Here is a 14,011-nt window from a genome sequence, read left to right as displayed (position 1 = left end):
CACAGTCACCAAAATCCCAAACAGATAATTCAAACTTACCTCCTATATCTGGGCGAAGTTTATTGTCATAGCCTTGAAGCAATGAGTTGAGAATTTGTGTTATATCTCCTTCATGAATCTTTGGTGCCAAGACCCAAGTTTTGTTCACTGTCAAATCCTCATCATCTTCGTCATCCACTTTATCAACACTAAATAATTCAAAAATGATAGAAATTTCAACAAATTGTGTACTTAAAAACACAGTTTAAGATAATCATAATTCTTATTTCTTTGTTAGGAAGTAGTAAGAGGAGAAAAAAGCATTAAAAATATTTTACATTCTGTAAGACTGATACTTTCTTCATATGAATCATGCTGATACAATAATACTCAAAAATTAAGAATTCAGTACAAGAAGTGTAGCACATGATTTTTAAATAATAAGTTAAATCTTGACCACATCCACAGTTGTCATTTAAGGTCATAGAGATTATGCACTGGAAATGTGAATGATGGTCTTAGATTTGTGCAGTATAGAATCTGCACAACTGTTTATGGTGACTCAACCACAACACATCCCCCCCAAAAATTAAAAGGTAAATAAATACAGGAAAAGTTGTAATAATTGCTGTAGTGAGATATTTAAAAATTCATGTGTAGAAAAGAAGAATAAAGGAAAAAGTATTCAATACATCTATGCCTCTTCTTTCAATTCAGAAGAACCTAGATATCATATTCTAAGAACTTTTTCAAAGATTGTCTTGTCATCAAATCTTGAATGGGTGACTCACCTGACATATATGAAGGGGGACACGACTATCAAGTTTTATGAACAGAAGTGAAACTTTAGAAACCAAATAACACCATTGCTTTCATTTTGTAAATGAGAAAACTGAAGACATTAGGGAACTAGCCAATGCACAAACTCACTTTTATTAGGAAAACTGAAAAACAAGTCCTAACTAACTCTTCAGTTAATGCTTCCTACTACACCCCTGTGTTTAACAAGCATCAGGATGCAGCTTAATCCTGCGTTGTGGTAGAAAATGCAGCAATATAGATATTCATCTACAATTCATCAGAAGTAACAAACTACTCTTCATTATTCATAAAGAATGCCATCCTCAAATGAGTATGATCATCCTAGACTTAACACCTACTCCAGCAAATCTCAGCCCTCCAGTGAAAAAGGGTCAAAAGGATAAACACTTACATTGGTGAAATTAGGTAAATCCAAAATACATCAGTTATTTCCAAATATTTCAGAGATAGGCTTCCCTCTAGCAGTAAACATGCAAATTTATCTCAGTATCTTTAGTTTAATTTTCCACACTATCCATTTTGATTTCTTTTGCTTTGGACCTAAAACATCTTCGCTAATGCAGCCTTCCCCCTCTTTATCTTTTAAAACCTTTTTCCAGTTTTATTGAGATATAACCAATGTATATTATAGTACAAATTTAAGGTGTACAACATAATTATATGTATATTTAAAGATAATTACCACAATAAGCTTAATTAACATCCACCCTTTTTATTCTTAATGAGTACAAGTTAACATTATAAATGAAAACTTCATCTTTAAAGTATCGACTAGTCATTTCTTCTCCATTGTAATTCTATTGATGGTTATTATCAACAGATAATGGAGAAGACTATTATTCTCAGTATTTCTTCTCTCCTTCCTGTCAGAAAATTATACTTCTCGCTCCACTGACTTCTAATTTGGTCATGTGACTTGAAATGCTCCTTCCTTGCTGGAGGATTGTACTTCCCTGTTCTACTGAATTCAGGGGTGGCCCTGTGGTCTGCTTTAGCTAATGGAATATATGTGGCCTGCATCACTACCGAGCAGATTTGATGTCAGAGCACAGTTCATCATACCTCTCTTGTCTTTCTGCCAAAAGACCAGAAACATGTAGAAGCTACTCCATTACTTCACTCCCAGAGCGAAGGCAACACGGACAGAGCCACAGCTGATCTACAAGGGACATGCATCCTCAGTGAGAAACACTGAGTGTTGTAAGCCACTGAGATTTGGGGGTACTTTATTACCACTGTATACAACTTAAATTCCTACGTAAACTCCAATGGTACATTTAGTTAACAGGTTTTCAATGAAGCACCCATTTATATTATTTGTATTGCTGTATTTAACTTCAAAAAGTATACACTACTGAAATCTAGCTATATGATCATCTTTAAAATAATTTATTTTCTCTCAATGAAATATACACACACCTACATTCATTCATAAACGAAATCACTAAAAATAGTGAAGTATTAAGAGTCCCTGCTGGTGTGTCCTCCAGGAACATTATCTTATCCAATTAGAATTGCTAAGATATTGGCAACAACCCAAATTCTAGAGCATCCATTTCGCTTAAACTCCCAGTTTATGGAGTGAAACATCTGGTGGTTTGAAGCAGGCCACTGAACATAGAAGCAGTCGATCTTTCTTTGAAATATGATTGTAGTCAAATGGAAGTTTCCATGAAAAAAAAAATAAAAGCCTTTTCTATTTTTTAACATAGCAATGTCCTGATAATCCCAAAGTACAAGTTCATAGTGATTTATAGTCCTCTTTTCCCAGCTGGCTTGAAGGTAATATGAGACTCTCAGTGCTATCACAAAGCTAACTGTCCTCATTTTTGGCACTAATAGAAAGGAAATTTCATTATGGTTAATTTTTCTGTATCTTCCCTCCAAGCTTTCTAAATTACCTTCGGAATATTCATTAAGTATGTGAAGACCTTATTGGTATTATTTTGGTGATTAAAAAGTACTTGTCATAATTTTAAAAATAATTCACATAGTTGATCGATGTCTCGATATCTTTCACAGCTGGGGGATATTTGTAATGTTTACATATGTTGAGTGACTATTCACATAGGGGAAAGAAGTATGATTTTCTTAGGTAACACTGAGAATTTCTTGACTCATGCTCAAGCACTTCTTTTAAATAATTTAACTAAGTATAATTTTATAGTTAGTGGAAATACATTTAGACCACTGAGTATAAAATTTTAATAATTGTTATCTTAATGATTGACATTTTTATTGTTACTATCAACTACTGAATACCTATAGTGCATCATTAAGTTCTTACCATGTTTTAGTAATTGTGTGCTAGGTTCTTTCCACACTTTATGTCATTTAATCCAGAGTAATCCCATGAAATAAATATTAATGTTTCTATTTTACAGATAAGAAAAAATAAATTCCTAGAATTTCCAGGATACACCCTTTTAAAAAATAGAACCAGGAATATTGATTAATTTGAAGACTTGTTTTGTCTCTCTCACTTTTTTTCTTTTTTGTTTTTTGGGTTTTTTTGGAAGTTTCCATAATATCATCACATTTTATCTTCACTAAAAATTTCAGGGTGGTTGGACTGTGAGTTTTCTAATTCATAAGAACACAGCAACTCTTACGGTAAGTAATTAGTATATTCGGATTGTGCATGAATAGGATGCTTAATCTCCATCCTTGAATTCCAAAGGGTTAGAATAATAATTTCAAGGAATCACAAACACATGCTCTGATGAAAAAGACTTTCTAACATGTGTGCTCAACTTCCAATCCAATGCTTTAACTCATTTATAGAGTAAATATCATGTACTACAAATGTGTAAGTCCTGAAAATAAGATAAAGTTGCTTTACTGATCTAGATTATCTTATTTTTTAATAAAGGAGAAACCTATTTAAACAAATGACACAGAAAGCCATAACATATAAAGATATTTATTACAGTATTATTTATAATAGCACAAATTTTAGGGGCACCTGGGTGGCTCAGTCGGTTAAGCGTCCGACTTCGGCTCAGGTCACGATCTCATGGTCCGTGAGTTCGAGCCCCGCGTCGGGCTCTGGGCTGATGGCTCAGAGCCTGGAGCCTGCTTCTGATTCTGTGTCTCCCTCTCTCCCTGCCCCTCCCCATTCATGCTCTGTCTCTCTCTGTCTCAAAAATAAATAAAAACGTTAAAAAAAAATTTAAATAGCACAAATTTTAAATACTAAGAGGACATTTAAGTAAATAATTATAGAGCCCTATGATGTAATGAATGTACCCACTTGATTGATTTGATTGATTGTACCCATTTGACTGATGTACCATACAGATTGAACAGTCTGTAAAAAATAGAACATTATTTTCATGATTTAATGTTATATATAACATATAACAATTTGCTTTTATCAAAGCCTATGTATAAAATGGCTGAAGATTTGGTGGGAAAGCTGCATAATGAGTATTCTAAGTATTCTACACTAGTGGAGCTATAGAAAATTAAATTTTGTTTGTATATTAATAGTATGCTATGACCTTTCTGAGGAATTTTATAATACAAAGACATGAAAAGGAGTTAATGTGTCATTAATGCCTACCTAAAAAATGAACTGCCTTTTCCTATACATCAGATAGTGTTCAGAAATAAATTTCTAATCATAAACTTAAGTAATTCAACAGAGCCTTTTATAGAGAGAAGCGGGGCTTTATACTCTGCCAAGAAAACAGCAGGGGCAGCCCTGAAAATTCGCTCCTCAGTTTTCCCTCCATGGGAACGTGGTTGACTGATGGCCCAGCTGCCGGCCCTCTGGACCAGACCTGCATCTACAGGAGACCCAAGGTTCCCTTGGGCTGCTCGTAGCAATAACTGAACGTAGTAGAAATCCTAGTCGTACAGCTCCATTCCTACAGGACCAGGGACTCCTCTAAAGGGCAGCTTATGTTAGACAACTCTCACTAGCCTGCGCAAAACTTGATTAGAAGTCTGAGACTCTTTTGACACAAACTTTCTTTCTCCCCCGTGTTCACAGGTGTCAGACTTCCATTATTATCTGAAGCCTCTCTTTCCTTATGTCCACTTCCTCCTGCTTACCTTACATAGGCATTTCTCTCAAAAATCTCTTGGGGCCCCTGGGCTCAGTCAGATGAGCATCTGATTTCAGCGCAGGTCATGGTCTCGTGGTTCATGAGTTTGAGCCTGGCGTCCGCTCTGTGATGACAGCTCAGAGCCTGGAGCCCTGCTTCTGATTCTGTATCTCCCTCTCTCTCTCTGCCCCTCCCTTGCTCATGCTCTGTCTCTCTCTGTCTCGCAAAAATAAATAAATGTAAGAAAAAAAAATTAAAAACTCTCTTACGTGTCTAATCTCAGCTTGGTATCTGCTTCTCCAAAGCTTCTGCCTCCCACATATTTTTTAACTGACACTGCTAACTATTTACTAAAGAAAAATTTTGAGTCACATACATCAATGTTGGGTTTTCTTGTTTTTGTTTTTGTTTTACTAGGCTATTTAATACATTATACAAATCGATCAGTTTATATACTTACCGTTTGTGAAAAACTACTCTAATGAGTTATTACTATTCTTAATAAAACAAGCAAAAGCTTTGAACTAATAATAATTCAAACAGACTAAGTAAACCAAAGTATGCTATATCCTATAATTATAAGGAGAATTACAAACAGAATTGTAATGCTATATATGCTATATGATATTTATAGAATAATAATTTCAAGGAATCAGAGATTCCTTGATAATTTCAAGGAGACAGAGAAAAATAATATAGGTCTATAGCAAGTCAATCAAGTAATATAACCTGTCTTTCATACATAGGCTAAACATTCATCAGAGTTTGCCCAGGATGGCCGTGGTTTCTATCTGTTGTCCTAGAATAATAATTGCACCCTCTTTTACTCACAAAATGACCTAATTTGGATGATAAATTATATAGTCACCCTGTATATAGTGCATATAAAGGTGACTTCAAATGCCCTGGTTCTGACACCTGGGGAAAACTCTTCCATTAATCTGTTTAGAGGGTCAAGATGATACTTCAAAGCCAGGCCTCATCTGTGATCTGTTGTGCATGACAGATTAGCCTTCGTTTATAAATTTCAAATATGTTTTTATAAGCATAAGACAAGTGATAAGTTCCAGGAAAGAAACATACCTGTTCTCATGTTTCTGAGTAGGAGATATCCTAATGCCAAAGCCTACAGGAGCTAGTTTTTAGAGACTAGATATTGATTTTAGATCTGAAATTCAAAGAAAATGAAAGTAAACTAAAAAAGCGAATTTTCTTGCTTTCTTTTTTCCTCTATATTCCAGCCGCTAATTTTTTTTTTAGACAAAGCTCCCTTCTACAATTGCAGCTCTGAATCATTTTTATTGTTTGTACAAGTTAGTAGGGAAGCAGAAGAAGTAAAAGCCTGGTAGGTAACAGGGTTACAGATCTGAACTTTCGGAGGTTTAGAGAGGTGAAATGATAGCCCACTCAATTCTATGATTTTCCTTTTAGCACGAGAGAATGTAAGACTCATCACTTAACACACACAAAGAGGAATACTTAGGAAATTTGAGGAAGGAGAAGGGACCCTAACCTGGAACATTAAGTGTGTTCCACTCTGTTTCCAAAGTGTCCAGTATCTAATTCTCCCATAAAATTGACCACACTGCATCTTAATTAACTACTTTATTTATTTATTTATGTTTATTTTGGAGAGAGAGAGAGACAGAGTGCAAGCAGGGAAGGGGCAGAGAGACAGGGAAACACAGAATCCGAAGCAGGCTCCAGGCTCTGAGCTGTCAGCACAGAGCCTGACACGGGGCTCAAACTCATGAACCCCAACACCGTGACATGAGCCCAAATCAGACGCTCAATCGACTGGGCCACCCAGGGGCCTCTTAACTACCTTATTTTTTTATGGACATCTCTAAACTCCTTGAAGGCAGCGGTTAAGGTTTTCAGTGTTATATCATTGACACCCAGACCAGTGCCTGACACGCAGTAGGTGTCCCACAAAAAAAATTCACTGAATGAATGGAAAGAATATTCAAGCCCATCTTGCTGTTTGCAAGTAAAATTAAAGTGAATCAAGAAAACAAACAAATGAAAACAAAAATCATTGGCCTTAATAGAACTTACTAATGTAGCTAACCTAATATAAAATTAATTTCAAAGAACAAAGTAACTTTCTGATACTAGTACTACTGTCAGACTTATAAAATTGACATAAAATTAGTAAGAGGAAACGTAACAGGGAAGGTACAAGTCTTATGTGAAAAAAAACAGAAGACTATCGGAACAGAAACAAAACATAAAGGCAACGTATATATTTTGGCTACAAGACACTACCGTTAATATACAATCCCCAAATTAGCTTGTAAATTTAATGAAGTTTTAATCAGAATCCCATAGTTCACATGTATGAGGTTAAAATCCTCATAACTAAATAGAAGAATCAGTATGGGAGTTTATAGGTAATTATCGAAAAAAGAATTATTAGATGAAGTTTGCCCTGCCAGAATAAAAAGAAAACATATTCTTACAAGAAGGAAAATAAACCATAATTTTCATTATAATCTATTAAAAAAGTGACCATTGGGTTAAAAGTATATTAAAATTAACACCAAATTCTCTATTGTTTGAATTTATATACATAGACCCTGAGAGAACATACAATAGAAACAGTACAATTCTTCATGACACTCACATTCTCTATGCCTTTGATGTTCTTATGCATCAGATAAAATCTATAATTCTGCTAAAAATTTTACAAAGTGGAGGCATAATATTGAAGCTTATTAAATTATAAAACATATTAAAAGATCTTAAAATCGAGTGGAATAAAGATATGGCAATGAGTTCCTCTGAATGCAGAAAAATATACCTTTTTTCCCTAACTCTTAGAATCACAAAATGAGAAATTAAAATATATTCATTGACATAAGGATCCTCTCAGACCATTCACTTAAAAAAGAAGAGAATACAAATGGGTAGAACTGAAACAAGAAAAATATCTTTCTAGTCATTCCGGTTCTGACAATTTGAAGGTTTTTCAAAAAGAACTGTTACTAAGGAAATGTTCTCTCTCTCTCTGTCTCTCCCACTCTTTCTTCTTCACTAATACTGACCCAAACTTATGCCCATGACATTGAGTCCTTTCCCAGAGTTGCAGTTGATGCCAGCCTCTATGATGTCCGCGCTATAGTTAGTTCATCTAGAATTCGGAATACCAATTATATAGCATTTTATCATCAACATAAACTACCAGAATGCAGGTTCACTGAGGACAGGGACTCTGCCTTCTTTGTTCTGTACATTGAGCATATATTCTGTTCCATATATGCCCCATACACAGGACACAAATGTTATTAGGGCAAGGATTCTGTCTTACTTACCAGTGCATCTCCAGCTGTCAGAACTCTGCTTAACACACCGTGGGCCCTGAGTAAATATTTGTTGAATGAGTGCTAATGCTCCATAGATGTTTACTGAGTGAATTAATAGCTAAGACTATTTCCTGAAACATGAGGCTTCAATTGGTTACACTATTTTAGTGTAGATAGAATTAGATTCTGAGATATTTAAAAATAGAAAGAGACATAAATTTCATCTGCCTCCCACAGAGCACAAGAACTCTAACAAGCTTCTGCTTGAAGAAGTCTGGTGATAAGGCATCCATAATTTTGTTAGAGGCCTTTTGTGTTGAAAGAAAATGTGACTTCACGTAGCTTCCACTAGTCAGTGATGGTATGTCTATTATACCTATGTGTAATAAATTCAACCATGATTTTATTTAGCATCCTTAAAAATAAGTTGCCATTCTGAGTCCTCAAGAAACCTTTTCTGGATTCCAAATTCTTGCTATTAACTCTTTATCCTATGGTGTTTTTTTCTAGATCAAGTGTTCCACTTTGTTAAAGGTTTTCTTAAAATAATTAATCTGGCACTATACATAATATTCCAGATTATGTGATAGCGACACAAATTTTTATACTTACTATGCTTCCATCAACTGCATGGTCTGTCCTTTCTTTTCATCATTCTTTTCATCCCTCTCTTCCTTTCTTCCCCCCTCCATCTACAGTCATGCTAATTGCTTTGATTTAAATTGCATTTGTAATCTGAGAAGTGTGGTGGTTAAGAATGCAGGCTCTGGGCATAGAATACATGGATTTAAGTGTTGGATTCAGCACTTATCAGCAAGATGTTTAGCGAGTTTAAAAATTGCTGTGCCCCAGTTTTCCCATCTGTAAAACGGGGAGAATAATAGAAGCAAATATTATTCTCCCTTCATACTTGATTGGTAATTTGGCTAAGTACAATGTTCTATGCTGAACATGTGGCTTTAGAATTCTGGAGACATTTCCCCCTTCGGGTATGGCTGGTGAGAAATCTGTTGGCTCTTTAATTCTCTTTCCTTGATTGAGATCTGTTCCAACAGCAGACTCTTCTGTTTATCATTGGCCTTCTGAATATATATTTCCTTATTGTGACTATAAAATGTTTTGCTTTGATTAATACCATAAATCCAGGCGTTACCATGAGTAAAAGCTGCATATAGGTTTTACGCATATCTAGTCTATTTGCCACTGCAAACGCAGCACGTTGCACTTTGTTTGGCATGTAACAGGCATTCAAGAAGTATTTGTTGAATGAAATTATGAATGATCTCACTGGAATCCCAAAGATACCTAATAATGCATAAGGGTTGAAGGACTTTACCGTACTTGAGACAACTTTAACCAGTATAAATTATACTAGAATCACTGTAATTCCCAGAATATCCATCGTTATATCTTTTCAGTTAAAATTTTAAATGCTATGTATTTTGCACAAATTTTCTCTCTTGGTCTTGAAACAAGCTGGAAAGGAGAGTGTCATTTCTATTTTCACAAATGAGGACTCTGTCTCAAAGATTTTCCTGAAATCACCCTAGTGGGAAATGGTGGAGCTAAAACTAGGATTTACATTCTAATGGCCAAGTCCAGGATTCTCCACTGGTACCGTGTGTACCTGTGAATTATTCTCTTGAGGTCCATACATTTAATTTATGCCCACCTTTCCTCATTCTCTCATGGTAGTAATTTATTATATTTTGATATAAATAATTAAATAAATAAATCTTAAGAGCCCTTTTTTTTTTTTTTTGGTTTTCCACCCTACCTTGTCTCCTCTCCTTTGGGACCCTGCCTTCATTAATATTTTCTTAGACAAATTTTAATCACCTTTATATAACTATAAAATATTAGGTTAGCCTATTTAATGATTGAATAAAAAGTCAAACATGTCCTCTTGTTGCTTAGGCAAAAGCGTGTCTCATAATATATTATGGAATAAAATGGAAGAAGGGCATAACTAAAAGAGTCTAAACACAAGAGATTTATCAATAATGATATTGGCATTTTAGCTTCAAAAGCATTTGTCTCTTAGTCTTTCTTTGAATATTTTATGATCATGGAATATCATTACTCAGTAATTTTGTCTTCAAGTTTAATTGTATTGTATTAGAAAATTAAGTCAAAAATCTAAATGCCTAAAGAAAAATCATTCACTAGTATCTCCATAAAATATATTACTGAAATTACTTGAAAATAATATATTTTATAAAGCAAATGTATTTGAATATTTTCATTTGGGCAACTGAACGCTAAACTATATGATTATTGACTCATGAAATTGTTTGAAAAAAAAAAAAAAAAAAAAACAAGTTATGTTCCCTGGGCTCTTTCGGAATATAACTTCTCAGTCAAAGCTTATCATAAATTACTTTTTAAAACAACTAAAGCCTCCGACTACTTTTTCAACTCTTGTTAAAAATCGGATTATAATTAGCTTTTCTCAACATTACAAATAAGTCAAATCAGGCTTAAGAGATTTTAACCAACTTATCAAGATGCCATAGAGCCTCACAGAGAATGAAACATAGGTACCATGACTACAGCTTTTAGTTACAATAAGAGGATAGGCTTTCAGAGTTCAGCAATATAAAAATCAATATAGTGTCTCTTCTCTGTGCACTTGATGGAAACTAATGAGGAAGCAAGCTATTGTCTCTGATTAGATATAAGAAATAATAACCCCCAATTTGGTAAATCCCCAAATAGATGACTCTAAAGATTTATTTTAGAAACCAGCATATCAAAATTCTTAAAAACAGAAGTGTGATTAGTTTTAGAAAGGCCCCTCAAAAGAAGGAGAAAGGGAGAAGGAAATATGAATGTAAATGGTTTATACATGCTGAAACCAATTATCTCCAACTAAATATTTAAAGGATGAAAACTTCACCACAACTGTAGCTACTTTAAAGTGAAGACACAAACTCTCATTATGGAGGCCCTGAGAGCTAATTATAACAGCAATATATAGCTTTATTTTTTAATATTCTTTTATTTATTGGCCAGAATAATCCAAATTATCTGTAGTCTTGTGATAAAATGAATTACTTATATATACATATTATTTATCTATATATATCTATATATATCTATATATATATAATTATTTATCTATATATATCTATATATATCTATCTATATATATATATCTATATAAATTATTTATCTATATATAATTTTAACTGCATAAGCCTCCTCTCTGACTCATACATAAGGTAAAACAAAGTACATGGAATTTCAATTAGAATTCCACTCTTGAAAACTGCAAAGAAAACCCAGTAGAGCAACCACTGAGGTATTTTATGTTTCAGTTCAAATAGTAAACATATTGACTACGAAAATGTGTAGAAATCATTAATGATCTCCAACCACCCTTCATTTCCTAGATGAAGAACCTGTTCAAGGAGGTTAGGGACTCTTGACACAGGTGATCATGTCTCCAGACTTCTAGAACCCATCCCTGTCAACTACACTGCATAACTCTTTAATTCTGAGCAGCGTGAAGAGACTTCTGGAGCGAATTATGAGGATTGCAATGTAAATATCCTCAAAAACAAAAGATATTACTTAAATAAAACATCTTTGTAGGTAGACGGTATGTCCTTTAAGGATCAGCCTATTAGGTTGCAAGGGAAACTCCTACTTACAAAGGTAAAGGAGCATACAGGTTGTTATTTCAGAAAGCCACTGGGTAAATCTGTTTTTACTTATGAGAACACAGATTCATTTGTAGTATTATGAAGATTCGTGAAAGCACTGATACATGATCTATCAAAATATCTTCTATAATTTTATAATATATTCACAGAAATAAGCCATCATGGTACAACTTATATACCACAAATAATTAGTCGGTAGTATGTTTGTGCCCATGCAGAACATTTAAGTTTCTAAGGGAAAAAGGTAAATAAACTAAAACTGCAATACTTAAAAAAAACATTGCATGTCAAACATTTTCTGACAAGCCTAATATTGCTTAGTATAGCTTAATCCATTTCCTGTTTTTGGAGAGAAAATACAGTTGTTCTATCTGCTGGTAATGACAACAATATTCACTCTAGCTATATACTAAAATTAATCATCATAATAATTTATTTCAGTAATGACACAAGTATAGAGGCATGTTTCCATCTGCATAGTGATTTTATTCTGGAGTTCTAAACAGGATAACATAATATAATAATATAATTTTAAATATGCATTTACACAAAATACATTTACATGATATGTATTGTATATCCAAGACCTAAATAGTGTCTGTTAATATATTTTAATTCCATTCAGCCACTACTCCTCTATACCTGACCATTTTATTTTTCTACCAGAATTATTTCAAAGTTTTATTGGAAGATATTACAATCCAAGAAGCTCAAGTCTTGTTCCTGTTAAATTGGAGGCTTGGGGATGCTACTGTCTCTCTCTTTGCCTCTCTGTCTCTCTTTCTCTGTCACACACACACACACACACACACACACACACACCACATTCACATCCCTACATTTTTTTCTTACTTGTAGACAACCAATTAAAATAAAAATTATTTACATACCTCAATAAAATATACATGGTTATCTCCAAATTAAATATAGCACACCCTCAAACCCAAAAGATTTTTAAGCCATATTTATAATCTCTCTTGATATAAAACTTTGGTTTTTCCAGAATACCAAAAAAAAAAAAAAAAAAAAGATAAGGGAAAAATCAACGTTACTTTATAAAAAAGCATCATACATACCATGTTGTGTAACAAGTTTCTAAAATAACTTTCTCTTTAAAATGCAGAATTATCCAGAAAGTTCATCAGTGACATCCATTCACTAAATTTAGTAGCAAAATCATTTCTACTCCCCCTCCCTGCTCCCAGTAACTGACCCTTTACTAGTTTCCACTGTGGCAAGTCACACAAAACAAAACAAAACAAACCCAAACTCAACTCCCCTCTGCGCTTTCACACATAGGTTCCTTTCATTCTATCTGAAAACAAGTAGATCTAATCGGAAAATAAAAGGACGGTAAAAGATCGCACTTGTGCCCAGGGGAATGCAAATTACTTAACTTAGAATGATTTTTTTTTTTTTTTAAGAAAGAGAAATGAGGGGGGAGTTGGTGGATACCACAGAATAGTTTCAAGTCCTTGAATGTACTCACCAGTTTCCCAAATGCAGGGTCAGTAACAAGAACATCAGCCTCACCACTCTACTTTGGCTCCACAAAAGAAAAGGGGAGAAGAGAGCAGCTTTCCAAGAACCCATCAGGATTGTTTTTTCCGCTCAGTTCTCCCAGCCAGGACTTTTTCTCCCACCTCAGCAGCAGCCGGGTGAGTGAGTACGAGAAGGGAGAGTGTGGGAAGGCAGTACACCTCCCAACCAGGTAGGATGCGACTCCCAGCGGAATGGAGCAGGGGAGCCAATAAGACCGAGAGGATGTTGGCATAAATTATCTGAGAACGAGTTGGGCCAATCTCCGGCCCTGAGAGGCGGGGCTTCTCCTACTAGAAATCGGAGCCCAGTAGGGAAAAGGGCTCCGTCTTTCCAAAAGAAAAACAAACCTCTTCTCTCACGCAGCCTTGGAGAAACGTTAGAGTGGCCTTGACAGATTCCCTCCCTGGGAAAAGAAGTCTCCCTCTTCCCCCGACCTTCCCTCCTGCCTGACTCTATTTCGGGGGCTGCTGCCTTTTTCTCTCCCGGGTTTGGATTCTGAATCTGCCTTCCAAGGGAAGGCAGTACCTAATCCGTTTCCCCAGGCTCACGAAGGTTCTGCTATTTTTTGTTAATCATCGTTGGTAATTTGGAGTGTCGGCCGGTGTCTCGTTTCTCTTTGCAGACCCAGCAGCTGGCTCAATGC

General features: G+C 34.8%; 1 protein-coding gene across 1 annotated transcript in view; it reads right to left on the bottom strand.

Annotated features, from left to right (window-relative positions):
- The window catches only part of GABRG1 (gamma-aminobutyric acid type A receptor subunit gamma1), a 65,612-nt gene extending 52,142 nt beyond the window's left edge, over window positions 1-13,470 (bottom strand). The window contains exons 1-2 of the mRNA XM_007075917.3: window positions 13,316-13,470; window positions 40-188 (exon numbers count right to left, since the gene is read on the bottom strand). Coding sequence (XP_007075979.1) covers window positions 40-188; window positions 13,316-13,419 — 253 coding nt within the window. The 5' untranslated portion in view covers window positions 13,420-13,470. The remainder of the gene's footprint in view (window positions 1-39; window positions 189-13,315) is intronic.
- Window positions 13,471-14,011: the final 541 nt, after the last annotated feature.

Source organism: Panthera tigris, chromosome B1 (assembly GCF_018350195.1).
Source record: "Panthera tigris isolate Pti1 chromosome B1, P.tigris_Pti1_mat1.1, whole genome shotgun sequence".
Taxonomy (NCBI): Eukaryota; Metazoa; Chordata; class Mammalia; order Carnivora; family Felidae; genus Panthera; species Panthera tigris.
The sequence above is the reverse complement of the archived record's forward strand: the minus strand, read 5'-3'. Positions and strand labels throughout refer to the sequence as shown.